Genomic DNA, 20650 nt, shown 5'->3' on the forward strand with positions numbered 1-20650 from the left:
CACTGTATACAGCCTGCTTAATGACCTCACCGCCATGTTCCAACCCAAACTCCCAGCATACACCATAGTGTGGTGATGCCACAGCCTAGCAGTTGCCCCACAGCACAGGAATTGTTGAATTCCACCACACTGGTCTCATCTTGATCTGTCTCTCAACCCAGGTGATTGTCATGTTTTTGCTGACTCATTTAAAGAAGGGACAAATGACAAAATAGGGGAAACGATGACACAGGGATGAGATTCATTCAAATATACTTTTTAACACCCTTTTTACATCAGCAGTTATGATAAAGTGCCTCTACTGATGCCCAACCTAAAACTCCATAGAACAAACATTAAGCAGAGGGAAAAGCAAAACCCAGAATGGAAGGAACCTACAGAGGAGCAAGGCTCAGGGTGGGCAGGGTGCTGGTTTGTTATTTGTTTTAAATGGGAGGCTTAAATATAACGATATAAAGATATTACAGTCTGATTGAGATGTACTGTAGCACGCTCCAGCGGCTGGCAAGCCCTATTCTGACTGTTCCAGACGGAGATTACTAAGCCACATTGTTCATCAAAAAGTTAAACTGTTCCTATAACCAGCGGGTCAAACGAACGTCCTGCTCAGGGGGAAATTTAAATGTCAGTTTGCTTTCCATAGGGTGAGACAAAAATAGCAATGTGACCAGATGGATAGCAACAGCAGGAGTGGTCAGGCCTTGTAATTCTGGGGCGTCATCCTGGGGCGCAGGGTCTACTGCATAGAGTGAGTGACAGCAACACTGATCGTCCATAAACCCCCCCGGGTAGGGTCAACTAGACAGGCACTTTGCCAAGCACAGCCCCAGACCACCCACGGGACATCAAAAGACTACCAAGTACCCTGAGACAAGGCTGAGAATTAGCCCACATAGTTGTTTCCTACTGTACAAGCCTGCTGGAGCGAAAAACTGGACAGACATATTTCGTCAGGGACCTCCTCAGGTCGATTATGGCGGAAAACCTGGCATGACGTGATGTACCCTCTTAGTCACTGCATGGGAGAACACCAGTTTAGCATTAACTCATGTAACAGAGTCGGAAGAGCGGAGAGACGTGAGCCTGCCATGCAGCAAAGGTAACCATGTGCACAGAAAGTCCCCATGGGGGGTTTCAGCCCCTGCCCCCTTCCTGTCAGATTCAACAAGTGCCCATCAGTGCCCGCATTCTATCCGCGTGACACCAAACATGCAAGGAATATTTGAATGAAATTGGAGATTTTATATAATCTGAAAGTTATTAAAAAAAGTAGTTTTTTCAGTAAGAGAACAGGTAAGAGAGAAGTTATTTTCTGAGGAGATGAGAGCTGTCTTACAGTGTGAAGTATCTGATCCTGTATCAAAAACTTCTAGAAAATTGATAGGGAGGAGAAAAGAAGGAGAACAACAAAATGAATCAAGGAGTGTCGGCTTCCTGGAGGAAGCCTTGACACTGGAATGGATCAATCATGATAAACCCTTCAACTCTACACTGTATCTCAGAGAACAAGACACGTTACACATCTCTGTCTTTCTCTGTTGTTTTGCCTGTGTCCTGGTGTGTGAGAAATAAAGGTCCTACATGTTTTATTCCTACATGTTATATTCCTACATGTTATATTCCCCTGATAGGTAAAATGTTGAGAAGGTGTCTCATCTGAGGATAGAGTGCTGAGGAATATACTGGGAGGTGTTGATTAGCATATGATCCTGCATTCTGTTTGCTGTGTGTATGTGTGGGGTGTGGTGTGTGCATGAGTGCATGGATTTGGGGGTGTGCGTGTGTGTTCGCTGTGTGTGATTGTGAGAGGTGAGAGAGCTTGCTGTCACAGAGGGTTTTGACAGAGCGTTTCCCTATGTGTATGATCTAATAGAAACATCCCCTTAGGGCTTTACAATTTGTTTATGTGCTGACGCTATCAAGGTGTTCCTCTGTGTTTTGTGTGTGGGTGTGTGTGTGTTTGGTCATCTGGAACACTGAAACACTTCGAAACACTTCTATTTAATTACAATTCTGAATCTCGGGGGGGGGGGGGGGTAATGAAAAGAGCATGGGGGGGGTTGGGCAGAGTTTTTAATAAGTAGTATCGATTCGATTACTCATTTTAGTGTTGAGTTTTCTCCTCTCATCTCTCCCTAGTGGTCTTTCAATATCACCTTTTGATTGATTATCCATTTCTTTTCCGTGTGTATAACATCTCTTTACTGTGGACTATAAACAATCCATTTAATCAGTGGACTGGGCCACAAAGACAAACATAAACACTTTATCAGTCCGACCTCGTTGCAAAGGCACTGGGACAGAGGTAGGTTAAGGGATGGACCATTATAGATAAAACGAGGTGTTGAACCAGCTCAAAGTGCCCTCCGATTGTGCTGACTAAACTGCGCTGGCCACTAGCCTGGGTCCACGTCTGTTTCTGCTCTTTTTTTATTTCCAACTCATTGTGGAATGGTCATGCCGCTTGGCTAAACGATGACAATAGACTCGCAAAAACCAAATACACCTGGGACCAGGCTAGCAAGCCATTGCCATCCTTATGTATAAAAGGGCATTGTGTTAGGATTGGGATTACTTGTAGGTTTAGACAGTACGGGGGAGGGTTAGGTGTCGGGGCTAGGTTAAGTTTAGGCATACATATTATTGAATTGAGGTTACGGTTAGGGTTAGATTAGGGTTCGGAATAGGGCTAGGGGATAGGAAACATGGATTTCTGGGACAGGGTTAAGTCTCAGTTCCCAAAGGCTCCCACATGGATAGAAAGACAAATATTTGTGGGTATGTGTGTGAGTGTTTGTGTGTGTATAAAGCGTGTGTGGTACAGTTTGTATATCACAATCATGTATAATGTCCTTGTTGGACCAAGAGACCAATATAGTCACAGTTCTACTAGTTCCTCATTTACGTCTGATTCAGTAAACAGGATTTACTGTTTCATTTTTGGTCAGGGTCTGTCCTTACATTTTTGGTAGAGTCAGTCCTTAAACTTTTGGTCAGGGTCAGTCCTTAAGGTTTTGATCAGGGTCAGTCCTTAAAGTTTTGGTCAGGGTCAGTCCTTAAAGTTTTGGTCAGAGTCTGTCCTTAAAGTTTTGGTCAGGGTCAGTCCTTAAAGTTTTGGTCAGGGTCTGTCCTTAAAGTTTTGGTCAGGGTCAGTCCTTAAAGTTTTGGTCAGGGTCTATCCTTAAATTTTTGGTAGAGTCAGTCCTTAAAGTTTTGGTCAGGGTCTATCCTTACATTTTTGGTAGAGTCAGTCCTTAAAGTTTTGGTCAGGGTCAGTCCTTAATGTTTTGGTCAGAGTCAGTCTTTTTTAAAAGGTTATTAGGGACCTGCAGAGGGTGATGAAATTGGCCAGCATTGTTCATGTTTGGTGGGTTAGTGATTGAATATGGTTGCCTTGCATGGGCTTGGGTGCATGTGACTTCAGTGACTATGATCAGTGTAAGGCAATGTTTTCCCTCTCTGACCCCATTGGGCCCCAGTGGGGATTGGTGTGATGGACTACACAGCTTTCTCTGAGGGCATGAAAACAAAGGTTTAGGTTAGGTTTAGGAGCTCGCACAGCCCACATGTGCTCTTGCTGTGTTTATTTAATTTCCTTACATATTGATTTTACTTTGATCATTTTTCAGCACATGCTACAGAATGCTGAGGCAGGCACTGCGGTCAATGACATAAATGTCCAACAGAAGTCTTCACTTTTTAAACAAACCCATTGTTCTCAGTTGCATTTTGTAACTTTGAAAATCATATTTAAATTGTGTGTACATTTACGCTATAAGGTTATACCAGTTCCCTACGCATTTCTTAACGCGTGTCTTTATGCGGTTCCACTGTTTGTATTCCTTAACGTGTATCTCCACGTGGTTTGAGCGAGCCTCCATGCTGGTGATCCTGTTGAACTGCGTCACCCTGGGGATGTTTCAACCCTGTGAGGACCACGACTGCCACTCTGAAAGGTGCAAGATTCTGGAGGTATGTTCTTTATCTCCTCTGTTATCCCTCCATCCTCTCTTCCTTCGTCCGTCTGTCTGTCTGTCTGTCGTCTGTCTGTCTTTTCCTCCCTCTCTGCCTAACAATTCACGAGCTCACCAAGGAAATGGATCAGTTATATGGAAGAACTGTTTCAATGAAAATAAAATCAGTGGTTCTGCATGGATCAGTAAAGTTGTCCGATTTTCTTTCCCAAGTGCTCTTCATTTGAGTGGAAGTGAGGTGGCCTCGCTCAATGAGATATGAGATCTGATTTCATTCAGTGAAATCCTTTTAGCTTGGTACTGCAGATGAACGTACAGCCCAGAGGTTAAATGGACTCTCATCTATTCCACTGTCTCTTCATTTCTCTCACTTTCTTTTTATCTCCGCCTCCTCCTTCTCTCTCCTTATCGACTCCATCTATTTGTCTACTTCACTCCCAGTCTTCATCTCCTCTCTCCTTTCCCCACTCCCTCCATTGCTCTCTCCATTCCCCTTTATCCCCACTTCATCCCCCCATCTCTACCCCACTCTCTCCATGTCTCGTCCTTACTGTCTACATCTCTCTCCATGTCTCGTCCTTACTGTCTACATCTCTCTCCATGTCTCGTCCTTACTGTCTACATCTCTCTCCATGTCTCATCCTTACTGTCTACATCTCTCTCCATGTCTCGTCCTTACTGTCTACATCTCTCTCCATGTCTCATCCTTACTGTCTACATCTCTCTCCATGTCTCGTCCTTACTGTCTACATCTCTCTCCATGTCTCGTCCTTACTGTCTACATCTCTCTCCATGTCTCGTCCTTACTGTCTACATCTCTCTCCATGTCTCGTCCTTACTGTCTACATCTCTCTCCATGTCTCATCCTTACTGTCTACATCTCTCTCCATGTCTCGTCCTTACTGTCTACATCTCTCTCCATGTCTCATCCTTACTGTCCACATCTCTCTCCATGTCTCGTCCTTACTGTCTACATCTCTCTCCATGTCTCATCCTTACTGTCTACATCTCTCTCCATGTCTTGTCCTTACTGTCTACATCTCTCTCCATGTCTCATCCTTACTGTCTACATCTCTCTCCATGTCTCGTCCTTACTGTCCATATCTCTCTCCATGTCTCGTCCTTACTGTCTACATTTCTCTCCATGTCTCGTCCTTACTGTCTACATCTCTCTTCATGTCTCGTCCTTACTGTCTACATCTCTCTCCATGTCTCATCCTTACTGTCTACATCTCTCTCCATGTCTTGTCCTTACTGTCTACATCTCTGTCCATGTCTCATCCTTACTGTCTACATCTCTCTCCATGTCTCGTCCTTACTGTCTACATTTCTCTCCATGTCTTGTCCTTACTGTCTACATTTCTCTCCATGTCTCGTCCTTACTGTCTACATCTCTCTCCATGTCTCATCCTTACTGTCTACATCTCTCTCCATGTCTTGTCCTTACTGTCTACATCTCTCTCCATGTCTCGTCCTTACTGTCTACATCTCTCTCCATGTCTCATCCTTACTGTCCACATCTCTCTCCATGTCTCGTCCTTACTGTCCACATCTCTCTCCATGTCTCGTCCTTACTGTCTACATCTCTCTCCATGTCTCGTCCTTACTGTTTACATCTCTCTCCATGTCTCATCCTTACTGTCCACATCTCTCTCCATGTCTCATCCTTACTGTCTACATCTCTCTCCATGTCTTGTCCTTACTGTCTACATCTCTGTCCATGTCTCATCCTTACTGTCTACATCTCTCTCCATGTCTCGTCCTTACTGTCTACATTTCTCTCCATGTCTTGTCCTTACTGTCTACATTTCTCTCCATGTCTCGTCCTTACTGTCTACATCTCTCTCCATGTCTCATCCTTACTGTCTACATCTCTCTCCATGTCTTGTCCTTACTGTCTACATCTCTCTCCATGTCTCGTCCTTACTGTCTACATCTCTCTCCATGTCTCATCCTTACTGTCCACATCTCTCTCCATGTCTCGTCCTTACTGTCCACATCTCTCTCCATGTCTCGTCCTTACTGTCTACATCTCTCTCCATGTCTCGTCCTTACTGTCTACATCTCTCTCCATGTCTCATCCTTACTGTCTACATCTCTCTCTGTCTCTCGTTCTCTCCCACCCCTTTCTTTGCTATCAGACAGATAGCAGCATGTTATTACTCCCTCCACTGAGAGCCAAAATACTCCCCTACTCTCAAGGCTTTCCTGGGCCAAGTCTCCAACTCTAAATGTGTATGTATGGGCGGGTTCACATGCCTGTGTGTTTAAGAAGCGTCAGTGCTGCTCAATAATCTTACAGGGAACACTAATGACCTGACTGAGGTGTTAGAGGACAATATATTTAACTTGTCATGTGTCAACATGTCAATTAGATGAACTGGCTACTAGCCTTACGCTGCTGTTGGGCCAACATCCAGCTATGATCTTACTCTGATTGGATTGTTAAAGGGTTACTCAGAAATGCATGTAGACGGGTCCTGCCAGAACTTCCCCTTTAATTAACAAGGAGTACAGCAAAACATACTGGTTTTGCATGGTTGAAATACAAAGTGTGTGTCTTCATGATTGAAATGTGTGTTTGTGTTTGTGTGTGTCTGTGTGGTTGAAACATCATAGATAACAACATTCCACCAAAATATCATCTGCATTAAAATAAAGCCACTATGTATGCTAATTCTGCCTGTCAGAACTCTGAATGAGATTATGGCAGGGGTCAAAAATGGTTTGCACACACAGACATGCACGGGCACGTGCGCGCACACGCAAACACATTCGCACACAGACACACAAACCCACACACACACACAAACACACACACACGCACAGGCACAGACTGATGTGTGTATTCTATCACTGCGGGGACCAGAAAAAGGATTCCCTATTTTACCTGCGGTTGTGCTTAAAAGTTTGCATACCCTTGGTGAATTGGTAATATATGTACCAAGTGTACCCAGAGTGGCTCAATGATATTATGGTCAGGAGACTGTGAAGGCCACTCTAGAACCTTCACCTTTTTCTGCTGAAACCACTGGAGGCCATGTCAACTTGGCCATGTGCTTGGGGTCATTGTCGTGCTGGAAAGTCCAAGAGCGTTCAATGCGCAGCTTTTGAGCAAAAGAATGCAAATTCTCTGCCAGTATTTTCTGATAAAATGCTGCATTCATCTTGCCATCTATTTTCACCAGATTCCCTGTGCCTTTAGAGCTCACATACCCCCAAAATATCAGTGAGCCACCACCATGCTTCACAGTAGGGATGGTATTCTGTTGACTATAGGTATTTTGGACCATATGGTTGTGACCATAAAGCTCTATTTTGGTCTTGTCACTCCAAAATACAGTGTGCCAGAAGCTGTGAGGCGTGTCAAGGTGTTTGTAAAGTGCATTTTGTAAATGGGCTTTTTTGTGGCATTGGCACAGTAAAGGCTTCTTTCTGGCAACTTGACCATGCAGCTCATTTTTGTTCAAGTATCATCATATTGTACTCCTTGATTCAACCACACCGTCTTTTTCCAGAGCAACCTGTATTTCTCCTAAGGTTACCTGCGGGTTTTTCTTTGTATCCTGAACAATTCTTCAGGCAGTTTTGGCTGAAATCTTTCTTGGTCTACCTAACCTTGGCTTAGTATCAAGAGATCCCCAAATGTTCCACTTCTTAATAAGAAGTATTGACTGGCATTTGCAAGGCTTTGGATATCTTTTTATATATTATTTAATCTTCATAAAGTTCCATTACCTTGATATGCAGGTCTATTGACATTTATTTTCTGTTCCCCATGGCTCAGTATCTAGCCTGCTCAGTGCATCCACGTGAGAGCTAACAAACTCATTGACTATTCATACAGAAGCACTAATTGCAATTTAAAAAGCCACAGGTGTGGGAACTTCACCTTTAATTGGCATTTTAACCTGTGTGTGTTACCTTGTGTGTCTATAACAAGGCCAAACATTCAAGGGTATGTAAATGTTTGATCAGGGCCATTTGGGTGATTTCTGTCATCATTATGATTTAAAAAGGAGCCAAACAAATATGTGATAATAAATGGCTTCATATGATCACTATCCTTAAATAAAAGATTTAAAGATTTTTTGCATGATCAGTCATATTTTCAAAATCAATGCCGAAAATGTCACAATTTCTGCCAGGGTATGCAAACATATGAGCACAATTGTATCTTAACTTAAACCATAACTTTAATGCCCGATCTTAATCTAACCCTAACAACCTGAAGAGACATCATTGTGAGACCACAATCTTTGTGTGGATCTCTGTAACTAAGCATGTACACACATGATTAGTTAAACCAGGATCTCACACACACACACAGCGGATCACACACACACACACAGCGGTGTTTCACTCCAGTCAAATCTGAGAGGAATCAGTGCAGCTCTCTTCCATGGTACAACAGCCTACAACAACAGACCAACACACCTTTTTTAGATGACCAACTAGTGAAACCTTCATGTGTTTTGTCTTTCATCTTTCAGACATTTTGAGTGAATGAGTGTATGTCTCCTCCCCACACGTAAAAATCCGAGACAGAGGGACCTGAAACATTCCCAGTCAGCTCCCAGAAACCCTGCTCCGCTACAGTGATGCCCAGTCGAAAGCAAATGTCACTAGTTGCGTCTGTCTCAGACAACTACACCAACCTGACCATTTCCGGCTACAAAACCACTCAGTCACACCAACACACGTTCTGCTCTTCGGAGAGGGTGTGAATTGCTTGAGTGCGTGTCTGTGTGGTTGAACTGATGTAGGCAGCAATACATGTGTTTGTGTGTGTCAGTCCTCTGTGGGTTTTTTTTTTTTTTTTAACACTGCAACAAAGTGCCTGGCTTGAGGGTAAGACACAGGCAGTCCACAGAGGGTTCAACAGGGAAGCATTCTGAACACTGTTCCACTTTTCATTCCTGCCCAGAGGGAGTACAGAGGATACGTGTGACTTCCTGTAGGATCCCTGGCAAGGATGGGATTGCCCTTTTGAGCACCCTATCTACTGGATAATCTCTCGCACTCTCTTGCTCCATCTCTTTCTTGGTCCATCCCACTGTGACTCTATTTCCCACTCTGAATGCCTGTCTCTCTCCCTCGCTCTCTGAACATGACCAAAGTTGAAGGAATGTGGGGTCTGTGCATCATTTAGCGGACGTGTTTATTCAAAATCACTCACATTTATGTATGCATTCATTTTACGTGCTGGTGATCCTGGGAACCCACTATCCAGGCATTGCGGGTTCCATGCTCAACCATCTGAATTAGAGGACACGGTTCTATTTAACTGCTTGAATGATGCAGTATAATTGCTTTGGATGTTTTCAGCACAGTGGGTGTGTGTCAATGTATGTGTGGTGTGCATGTTTACATTCCTTTTGATTTGATGAAATCCATCACGCCACACACACGCACGCACACCCACCCACACACACACACACACACACACACACGGCTGTTCACAAGGCATGATGTCATTGTTTGTGTTCAGAGCTTTGCACGTAAAAAACACGAAAGAATAAGCAACACAGAAATACAGTGTTATGCCCTTAATAGTGAGAGAGTGGGGGGCATTGAGTGTGGATGGATGGGGGGGGGGCAAGAGAGAGAGAGCGAAGATAGAGAGACACACACAAAGAGAAAGTAGGAGGGAGAGAGGGAGAGACAATGTTGGAGGGAGGGAGGAAGGGAGGGACAGAGAGGGGGAGGGTGAGAGAGAGACTGCAGACATAATTAGAGTAATAAGACAGAATAGATGGAATAAAATACATGTACATATGGAACTGTGATTTCAAAAATGTATTTAATAAAGTAGATTCATTCCCTTGAAGAGAGAGACAGAAATAGAGAGAGGAACTGAGAACAGGAGGTAATTGATGGCTAATCAGGGAAAAATGGAGAAAGTGGTAAAGAGAGCAAGTGAAGGAGAGAGAATGACATGGGGAGCATGTGTTCTTTGAAGCATTGAGCACAGGTCACTGGTGTATCCACAATAAGAGCCAGCTGTATGTGTATTTTCCCTGTTCAGATAGAGCAAGAGTCAATGATCCATGGAGAGGGAGTCTCTCTCTCTCTCACACACACACACACACACACATGCATACTTTTTCTCACATTGGGAAATCCCTCCTGGCTTCTTGGCTCTACCTGCCTAGAATGGTACTCACTTCTGAGCAGAGTGTAGCCGTGTTTGTGTGTGTGTGTGTGTGTGTGTGTGTGCGTGTGTGTGCTTGTGAGAAACAGTTTGTGTGTGAACAGGGACTTAGGGAGGGGGATTGCATGGCTCATCACCCACAGCTACCAGGTGACTGTAAGCTGCTCTCTGTTCTCTGGTCTTTCTCTTGTACACTAGATCTCAATCTACATTACAATACACATTACAATACAGCCATATGTCTTAGTCTATTCTCTGTACATTACTGACACGTCACAGTAGCGTTACAGTACAACAATATATGTTGGTATCTCAATATAGTACTGACACATTACAGTACAACAATACATGTTGGTCTGTTCTCTATATCTAACTGACACATTACAGTACAAATGTATAAGTTGGTCTATTCTCTATATATTACTGACACATTACAGTACAGTCATATATCTTGGTCTGTTCTCTACGTTATAGTCCTGTAGATAATATAATACATATAATACACAATTATTTTTTGGGGTAATTTTGGGGTACCAACCATGTAAAAACAAGTTATGTAATCAATGGCCAATATTTACTTTTGTAAGATAGTTCAACTGATTGGTAATCGGTTGTAAACAAAATAAATAGTTGTACAGCACATTAACATTTTGGATATTATCAAGGAAGAGCCTTGGGCAGTTATTTTGGAGGATCTTCTGTGTAAATCATTGTCTGAATTACTTCCTGATCCTGCCCATCTCTTTTAAGTGCTTATGGGACGTTTCTTTCTTAGTCTCTTCTCTAAGAAATGGTGTCATAACATGCTGTAGGTTAAACCAATAAATAGGTAGATGCACAGGTTTATTACAACCACATTCAGCAGCTAACCCTGGTTCTATGAACCACACTCCCCATCTCCATTGTCAAATCTGGCCATCTCCCCAATGGGTTCAGCACTTCTCGGAAATGTCTTTTTAGTGTCTAAGCCATGTCCATTCTGTATGTACCTTCCAACCCTGTACACATTAGAGCAATGTGTGTTGGTCTATCCATTATGCTAGCTGTCACTCAGACCAGAGAAATGCCCCAGGGTTCTGTTTTAGCAAAGGGATTGCAGCTGGATAAAACTCTTGTTTGTGTGTGTGTGTGTGTGTGTGTGTGTGTGTGTGTATGTGTGTGTGTGTGCATGTTTGTGTAGATGTGCGGGTGGTCCCCCCTGTTACCCGGAGGGAAGTGGGGTACCTTCTTGCAGTCTGACAGAAGGAGCTAACTAATCTAAAATAGATGAGTCATTCTAAATGAGAGATGGGGTAGGTGGAGGAGTGTAGAGGATAAGGGAGGGTAGGGAGGAGTGTAGAGGATAGGGGAGGGTTAGGGAGGAGTGTAGAGGATAGGGGATGGTTAGGGAGGAGTATAGAGGATTGGGTAAGGGAGGGGAGGAGGTATTCATACTCTCCCTGTCAGTGAATGATTTTTGAAAATCAACACAACTTTTGATTTAGTTGAATAAAATGCATAGATGCAAAGCATTAAAAAAAGAGGCTAAGTGCTGTTTTGACAGCCCTCTTCAGATCACCCCTCAGATGTTCAATTGGATTCAGGTCTAGGCTCTGGCTGGGCCATTCCAAAACGTTATTCTTCTTCTGGTGAAGCAATGCTTTTGTGGATTTGGATGTGTGCTTTGGGTCGTTGTCATGCTGAAAGGAGAACTTCATCGTCAGCTTTCTAACGGACACCTGAAGGTTTTGTGCCAAAATAGCCTGGTATTTGGAACTGTTCATAATTCCCTCCACCCTGACTAAGGCCCCAGTTCCAGCTGAAGTAAAACAGCCCCAAAGCATGATGCTGCCACCACCATGCTTCACTGTGGGTATGCTGTTCTTTGGGTAATGTGCAGTGTTGTTTTTGCGCCAAACATACCTTTTGGAATTATGGCCAAAATGTTCAATATTAGTTTCATCAGACCATAACACATTTTCCCACGTGCTTTTGGGGGACTTGATGTTTGTTTTTGCAAACTTCAGCTGGGCTTGGATGTTTTTCTTTGTAAGAAAAGGCTTCCGTCTTGCCACCCTACCCCATATCCCATTCATATGGAGATTGTTGTCACATGTAGCACACAGCCAGTAATTGCCAGAAATTCCTACCTTTCCTTTAATGTTGCTGTAGGCCTCTTGGAAGCCTCCTGACCAGTTTTCTTCTTGTCTTTTCATCAATTTTGGAGGGACGTCCAGTTCTTGGTAATGTCTCTGTTGTGCCATATTTTCTCCACTTGATGATGACTGTGTTCCAAGATATATCTAATGCTTTGGAAATTCTTTTGTACCCTTCTCCTGACTTTCAACAATGAGATCCCTCTGATGCTTTGGAAGGACCATGGCTTTTGCTCTGAGATGCAACTAAGAAAATCATACTAGAACAGCTGAACTTTATTTGTGATTAATCAGAGTCGCTTTAAATGATGGCAGGTGTGTAATGACTTTTATTTAACATGAGTTTGAATGTGATTGGTTAAATCTGAACACAGCTACATCCCCAGTTATAAGAGGGTGTGCACACTTATACAACCAGGTTATTGTATGGTTTTATTTTTTATGTTCCCCCCTCGAAGATTTCAATTTGTTTTTCAATTGAATTGTTCAAATTATACAGTGGGGAGATCAAGTATTTGATACACTGCCAATGTTGCAGGTTTTCCTACTTACAAAGCATGTAGAGGTTTTTTCAACTGTGAGAGAGAGAATCTAAAACAAAAATCCAGAAAATCACATTGTATGATTTTTAAATAATTAATTTGCATTGTATTGCATGACATAAGTATTTGATCACCTACCAACCAGTAAGAATTCCGGCTCTCACAGACCTGTTAGTTCTTCTTTAAGAAGCCCTCCTGTTCTCCACTCATTACCTGTATTAACTGCACCTGTTTGAACTTGTTACCTCTCCACAATGGCCAAGACCAGAGAGCTGTGTAAGGACATCAGGGATAAAACTGTAGACCTGCTCAAGGCTGTTGGCGCAATTATTAGAAAATGGAAGAAGTTCAAGATGACGGTCAATGTCCCTCGGTCTGGGGCTCCATGCAAGATCTCACCTCGTGGGCCATCAATGATCATGAGGAAGTTGAGGGATCACCCCAGAACTACACGGCAGGACCTGGTCAATGACCTGAAGAGAGCTGGGACCACAGTCTCAAAAAAAAAACATTAGTTACACACTACGCCGTCATGGATAAAATCCTGCAGCGAACACAAGGTCCCCCTGCTCGAGCCAGCGCATGTCCAGGCCCATCTGAAGTTTGCCAGTGACCATCTGGATGATCGAGAGGAGGAATGGGAGAAGGTCATGTGGTCTGATGAGGATTTTTTTTTTGCTTTTTGTCTAAACTCCATTCGCCGTATTTGGAGGAAGAAGAAGGATGAGTACAACCCCAAGAACACCATCCCAACCGTGAAGCATGGGGGTGGAAACACCATTCTTTGGGGATGCTTTTCTGCAAAGGGGACAGGACGACTGCACCGTATTGAGGGGAGGATGGATGGGGCCATGTATCACGAGATCTTGGCCAACAAGTAAGAGTATTGAAGATGGGTCGTGGCTGGGTCTTCCAGCATGACAATGACCCGAAACACACAGCCAGGGCAACTAAGGAGTGGCTTCGTAAGAAGCATCTCAAGGTCCTGGAGTGGCCAAGCCAGTCTTCAGACCTGAACCCAATAGAAAATCTTTGGAGGGAGCTGAAAGTCCGTATTGCCCAGCGACAGCCCCGAAACCTGAAGGATCTGGAGAAGGTCTGTATGGAGGAGTGGCCCTGCTGCAGTGTGTGCAAACCTGGTCAAGAACTACAGGAAATGTATGATCTCTGTAATTGCAAACAAAGGTTTCTGTACCAAATATTGAGTTCGGCTTTTCTGATGTATCAATTACTTATGTCATGCAATAAAATGCAAATTAATTACTTAAAGATCATACAATGTGATTTTCTGGATTTTTGTTTTTTTTAGATTCCGTCACTCACAGTTGAAGAGTACCTATGATAAAAATTACAGACTTCTATATGCTTTGTAAGTGGGAAAACCTGCAAAATCGGCAGTGTATCTAATACTTGTTCTCCCCACTGTAGGTCATATTAACAGTGGAAAAGTTCTGACATGATTTATCTTTCTATCTTTTACATCCCAAAAACCTGGCATTTTCACAGGGGTGTGTAGACTTTTTATATCCACTGTAGGACTCTCTGAAAAACAACTAACAAATTGGTCCTTTGAAGAACAAGACACAAATGGAAAAGCACTGAATTTTGAGTCCATTTCGAACCATAACTAAATTTCCCTGCTGTAAATCTTAAGCCTCATTTTCATATTTCCCAGATGGCATTTAGAGTCCCACCTATGAATGTGTTTGCTAGTTTTTAAGACATTGTTGTAGCTATTGGACTTGTACAATAAGTGTACTATTTCAGACAGAACAATATAGTCTCAAACTCTAGGTTTGTTCTCAAGCACATCAGGGTTGCAATTCACAATGTAAGCTGGCAAAGTGATGTATACTTCCTAGGGATGCACCGATACCACTTTTTTTCAGAGTACGAGTACTTATATTTGGGTACTTGGCGATACCGAGTACCGATCCCAGGTACTCAAAGCTGCACAAGGTAGGAAGTTTTCAGTAAAAAAACTAAAGTTTTGTCCCCTATAAACATGTTTTGGTTATTTACGGTAACTTACATGAGCTCTAAACATTTCTCAAAGTGTTCCCCCTTATATTATTATTTACCTTTATATAATGTATTATTTAAAAAGTAATTTGTTTAATTTATATTTTACCCGAAATATATTTTTCTTTGAAACTATAAACGATCCACACAATCCATCGCAGGCTTTTATTTTGAAAAAGAAATACGAAATTCTGAAGTGTTATTGTTTCTGCCGAATGTATATAATGTTTCACCGCAGACTTTTATTTTGAAGGCAAAATAGGAGGCCTTATTGCTACTGCCGAATCTCTACTGTTGCCTGCATGAATTGTGACAGTTAGCTTCTTACCTTTGGTTGTCGTTCAGACGGTGGCTACCTTTATTTCAATACGACAGCCCCTTACTGACCCTTCAACGCAAACGTGTGCATGCACAGACTCAGCCAGGTACTCTGCTCTGACCTCACTAGCCAGTTGTACTCTGAACGTGCAGGACTGGACGTTGTTGCTCTGCTGTGATGCTCCTGCGATAATAAACTGTGCGCGATTCATTGAATCTTTTCATGCTCTGCTCTTTCATTTATTTCTGCCCGCGGACTGTCTCTGGACATTTTATTTCGCTTCTCCAGTGTTGGAGTTAGCTGTTGTTGTGGTTCTGCACTGCGAGCATTAGCCTACTCCTTGAACTCTGCGCTGTGTTGTGTCTAACGATAGTTTATCAAATTGCTTGTGTTAAATTCGTTTTTCCTGTCCTCCTCCACACTTAACAGAGCAGAGCTTGTTCTCTACTTGTGTCATTGCTGACATCTCTGTCTTTTCGCTCCACCAATCTGAGTTATGTATTCTATACTTATGCGGCCATGAGGCGACACAGCAATTGAGTTTCACTTAATGTTTCCATTACGTGGTATAGGTGCGTGGTAGCGGTATATTTCTATGACTTTCGAGTAGAAGTACACGAGCCCAGTATCGGCTCGATACTGGTATCGGCATCGGGCATCCCACATTTTTATTACCCCGTAAAAGACCACCCTGTGTTTGCATGGCCCACAGTCCATGTCTGCCTTGTCCTCATCATGCATTAAACCCTACTGTGTGTGTATTTTTATGCGTTTATGTTAATGTATGTTTGTGTCTGTGTTTGTGTCATTCAATTTATTTTCCTTTTTTAATGTCTACTTATCATGAACTCTTGTGAGGGTGATAGTGTCACTTTATATGCTGAAGGAAAACGGAGCCAACAGGAGGTTTATTTTAGAAACTACAGTGCCTTTGGAAAGTGTTTACACCGCTTATAAAATGCCATCAATTTACTCAATTTTCCAAAATTACAAAGTGAAAACATGTTAGAGTGGCCTTTTATTGTGGCCAGCCTAAGGCACACGTGCAATAATCATGATGTCTAATCAGCATCTTGATATGCCACACCTGGAGGTGGATGGATTATCTCGGCAAAGGAGAAGTGCTCACTGACACAGATTTAGACAGACTTGTGAACAATATTTGAGAGAAATCGGCCTTTTGTCTACAAAGAGAAAGGCTTAGATCTTTGAGTTCAACTCATGATAAATGGTGCAAAAACAAAAGTGTTGCGTTTATAATTTTGTTCAGTGTAGTTTGGCTGGGCGGACAGCTCAAGTGGTTCCAAACTTCTTCCATTTCACAATTCTTTAGCAATTGTTTTGTATAACCTTCCCTACATCTATACTTTGTAAACCCATTTTTTGGGGGGACTTTATGCAGAAATGTGTGTACCTTTCTAAATCATGTCCAGTCATTTGAGCAGGCCATAGGTTCTAGAGACATCTCAAGGATGACCAAAGGACACAGGATGCATTTGAGGTTCCTTTATACAAAGTACTGAATAAAGGATCTTAATCCATTAGATATTTCAGATTTCATTTTTTTATGAATTGGCACAGATATCTTAAAATTAGGTTTTGCTCTGTCATTATGGGGTCATTGTGGTGCATAAATTGATGTCAAAAAATCTATGTAATCATAATGAAGTCTGTAACACAACAAATTGTGGAGAACGTGAAGGGGTTTGAATACTTTCTGAAGGCAATGTGTGCATTTATCCGTTGATGTGATGAGTCATACAGTAAACCAGTGGGTGTCTATGGCTGTGATCAACACAGACTGGACTTGGGATTTCAGGTCTATAATACTCAAACCTCTCTACCTCTCTCTCTACCTTGCTCTCTCCCTCTCCTCCTGTGTCTCTATCTTTCTCTATTTCTCTGTCATCACTCTCTTTCCTTCGTTCTCTTTCCCCTTCCGTAGCCAACCCCCTTGTCCCAGCACACAGACTGTGAACACTAATACTTACAATAACCCTGTTAGCTTAATCTGGTGCAATGCATCATTTCTTACCTCAGTTGTACATTGGCCCTGCTCAAATAAACCTAATAGACACATGAAATAAAGAAATCCCTTTCTTTTCCCCCCATGTCTTTAAATGTTCATATTTATATGGGAATTTCTTTGACTTTCTTAGTGTGGTGTTTGGGGTTTTACTATTGTACAATACATTTTTCTCTCTACAGGACTTTGATGACTTCATCTTTGCGTTCTTTGCCGTGGAGATGGTAATCAAGATGGTGGCGCTTGGCATCTTTGGTAAGAAGTGTTACCTAGGAGACACTTGGAACAGACTCGACTTCTTCATCGTACTGGCTGGGTGAGTCACACACAGACACAGTTTCACCCTGTGTCTGAGTGCGCATCCCTTTGTTTGACATTGTTGCCGTGTCTGCAAAAACACCATTCTCATCTTCCTCACAAGAACCCACACCCAAATGAGACAATAGTAACCTAGGTAACTGATTGTTGGGAACACAGTTCCTGGCAAAGGTTGCTAGTTCCACTTAGAAGTGTTCTGATGAGGCGTCTTTTTTCTGAACAGGAAAGTAATTATACCAAATAACATTTTTCAATATGCTGGCACTTTCTTTACATAACCATTTACTTTGTGGGTTTCATTGTGTGAGTGTGTATGTGTTTGAGTGTGTGTGTGTATATATATACTGTATTTATTATAATGTGTATTTTAGCAGGCTTCAAAATAAAGTACATGCATCTTCTTTTTTTCACTCAAGGTACAAACCTTTAGCTAATGAGTTGGTCTCTTTTTTATGTGCTAACTACTGTGCATCTCAAAATTATTGATCCCCTTCAGACTATTTCACATTAAATATACTTGTCTCTGGGAGGTCCCAAATTTGGTTAGTACAATTCCTGACAAAACAACATTCCTCGATTGTCAGACCAACAATAGGGAATTAGTCAGGCCACCAAGAGGTATATGGCAACTCTAAAGGAGTTAAAGTATTCCATGTCTAAACTGTGCATATTGCAACAATAGCCCATGTGCATCACAAAATATTTACATTAAATCTTGACTAGAGTTTGCCATATGGCACGTGGGAGTCTCTGAGACTAATTGGATGAAGATTCTATGGTCAGATGAGACCAAAATAGAGATCTTTAAGTGTCATGTTTAGCACACATCATCCTGAGATACAGCATTCCAATCATGAAGCATGGTCGTGGTAGCATCATGCTATGAGGATGCTTCTCAACAGCAGGGATTAGAAGTGGTCAGGATTGAGGGAAGGATAAACACCTTGACAGCTTGTGAAGACCATTAACATGTTTGCCTTTATATTGTAAAGTGAGGGGTTGATAATGGATATGATGGCATTGGGATACAAAAAATGGCTGATTATCCATTTCCATTTTTGTGTGTGGTGGCAGAAGGCACAGCGCAAAGATCAGCTTACACTGTTTCTCTCATCCCTCATCCCATCTCTCATCCCATCTATCTATCTTCTCCCTCATCCTCTCTCTCTCTCTCTCTCTCTACTCTGATGGCCCCGGTCGATAGATAGTGCAGTGTTTCTCAGATAGTCTCAGACTGAGGGACACTTCCAAACATTGATCTGTCGACACCGCAGGGGAGATGCCACTGACAGATACAGAGAGATGTGGAGAAGAAAGGCGGGAAACCCAGAACAGGAGAGCGTTAGAGACACCCTCCGGACTGTGTAGTCTGGCCAAGACTTGTGGAGGATGAAGGACAGACAGACTCAATTACAACACACTCCCATTAGTGTAGAAAGGTTCCCTTGAAAGAAATTGGATATCATTGACCTCCTACCATCAATATACTAAATACAATCACTAAGTGACAGAGAGCTGCAGAGACATGGGAGCCATTCATCTTTGCCCTTTCTTCTCCTTGATTGATTGATGCCCCCTTAGAATGGTTAGGGGACAAAGGCTAGGTCAGAGAGAAACAGACAGAAAGAGAAACACACAGAGAACCACAAAGATAAATGTACTGGTTGTTAGGACTACAATAAAGTTGTTGTGTTTATTACTTTGCGTCCAATGATTGGCTGAAGTTTGCAACCCATAGACATCACCGGAACCTGGGTGTCTTCGTCGCCGATGCTCTGCCGGGGCAAACGTCTTCAGTCCCTGCTTGTTTTGGGGCTGTCAAACATAATGTCAAAGAAATACTCAATTTGACTCCGATCAGATATTTGACATGGCCTTATTGGCCCTGAGAAACAATTGTGTATCTATGGTAGTGTGTTTGGGTTAATTGTCCGGCTTCATGGTGAAGAGCTAGTTGTGTATACTGTAGGCATTTGGTTTAATCTGAGCAGATAAGGTGTTTCTGTATACCTCTGTATTAAAAATGTAAGATTTGACATTGACATCTCTGCTGTGCATACATTAACAATGCACACAAACAATGCATTCTAATTAGAAAAGCTGTAATGCAAATAATCCAAATAATGCTGGTCCCCTAAAATGTGGGGACTATGTACAAAATGCACTTAACTCTTTCAATGCCAACCGATTATATACAATCTCTGCCGAACGCCCAAACTGTCCTACCAATACCACTGAACTTTACTGACTGTTATTTAAAAACACTGCACAACTATTTTACTGATTCAGAGGTACACCCACAATAACCCTAATTAATTATACAGTGGGTTATGTAAAATAAACAAAATGGTAGATTTCTATGGTAGTGAGTCACACCAATGACTGGAAGGTACAGCAGGAAAGGTGACACTCTCAGCTTTCAGCAGGCATCCTGGTTATCCAGATAGGGCCTAATGTTCTCATATCAGGCTGAATTAAGTAACGGAGTTATATCCTGATATCTATAGTGTTGGAATACAGAGACATAATACATTTGCCAGAATCCAAATACTTTTGAACAAATAAGACAGCAGACATGAGAAGAAAACTCATGAAAATACAGAAAGACTGGTGTGTTCTAGATAGGTATGCCCATAACATCTACTGGCTGATTTGGTGTGCAGGACACTTTATTTAAAAATGTTATCGAATGTTATCACCCATCTCATGTGTCCAGAATATATAGCTACCCATTGCTAAAAAAAAATCTGATTTCAGTGATGAACCACTTTGGAGTGAAATCATTGTGACCAAAGGTTTTTTCTTACTTTATTGTTACATAGGTTTTCCCCAAACTGGTTGGAGTTTCTTGACCTGTGTTTCTTAGGGGGGATATCATAGTAAGTAGTGTGAGTCTGGCCATGGCATTCTCTTCTGGCACTTGGACCACCCATGATAGTAAATATAGTTTATGTAGGTCGGTTATTCTGTTCTGCTGGTAATAATGGCCCAGTGCACATCTGACTGTTAGTACAGGGTTAGAGTTATGGTTATGTAACAATATTAAGTTAACTCTTTAATAATGCACACTTAATTTGATAAATGTGAATGGCATTTACTCTCACTGTGGGCAGGTGGGATCAACCTGCTTACTTGCCCTTAAAACATTCAATGGACTGTA

The 20650-nt window shown here is 42.2% G+C and overlaps 1 protein-coding gene across 10 annotated transcripts in view; it reads left to right on the forward strand.

Annotated features, from left to right (window-relative positions):
* Positions 1-3867: 3867 nt before the first annotated feature.
* Positions 3868-20650, forward strand: part of cacna1g (calcium channel, voltage-dependent, T type, alpha 1G subunit) — a 156805-nt gene continuing 140022 nt past the window's right edge. For 8 of the 10 annotated variants that reach the window (XM_029119825.2, XM_029119826.2, XM_029119828.2 and 5 more), the window contains exons 1-2: positions 3877-3972; positions 17355-17488. In XM_029119825.2, the coding sequence (XP_028975658.2) occupies positions 3880-3972; positions 17355-17488 (227 nt within the window). In that variant the 5' untranslated portion in view covers positions 3877-3879. Of the gene's footprint in view, positions 3973-17354; positions 17489-20650 lie in introns of all 10 variants that reach the window. The other 2 variants (XM_029119829.2, XM_029119834.2) reach the window with 1 other exon arrangement.

Source organism: Esox lucius, chromosome 5 (assembly GCF_011004845.1).
Source record: "Esox lucius isolate fEsoLuc1 chromosome 5, fEsoLuc1.pri, whole genome shotgun sequence".
Lineage (NCBI taxonomy): Eukaryota > Metazoa > Chordata > Actinopteri > Esociformes > Esocidae > Esox > Esox lucius.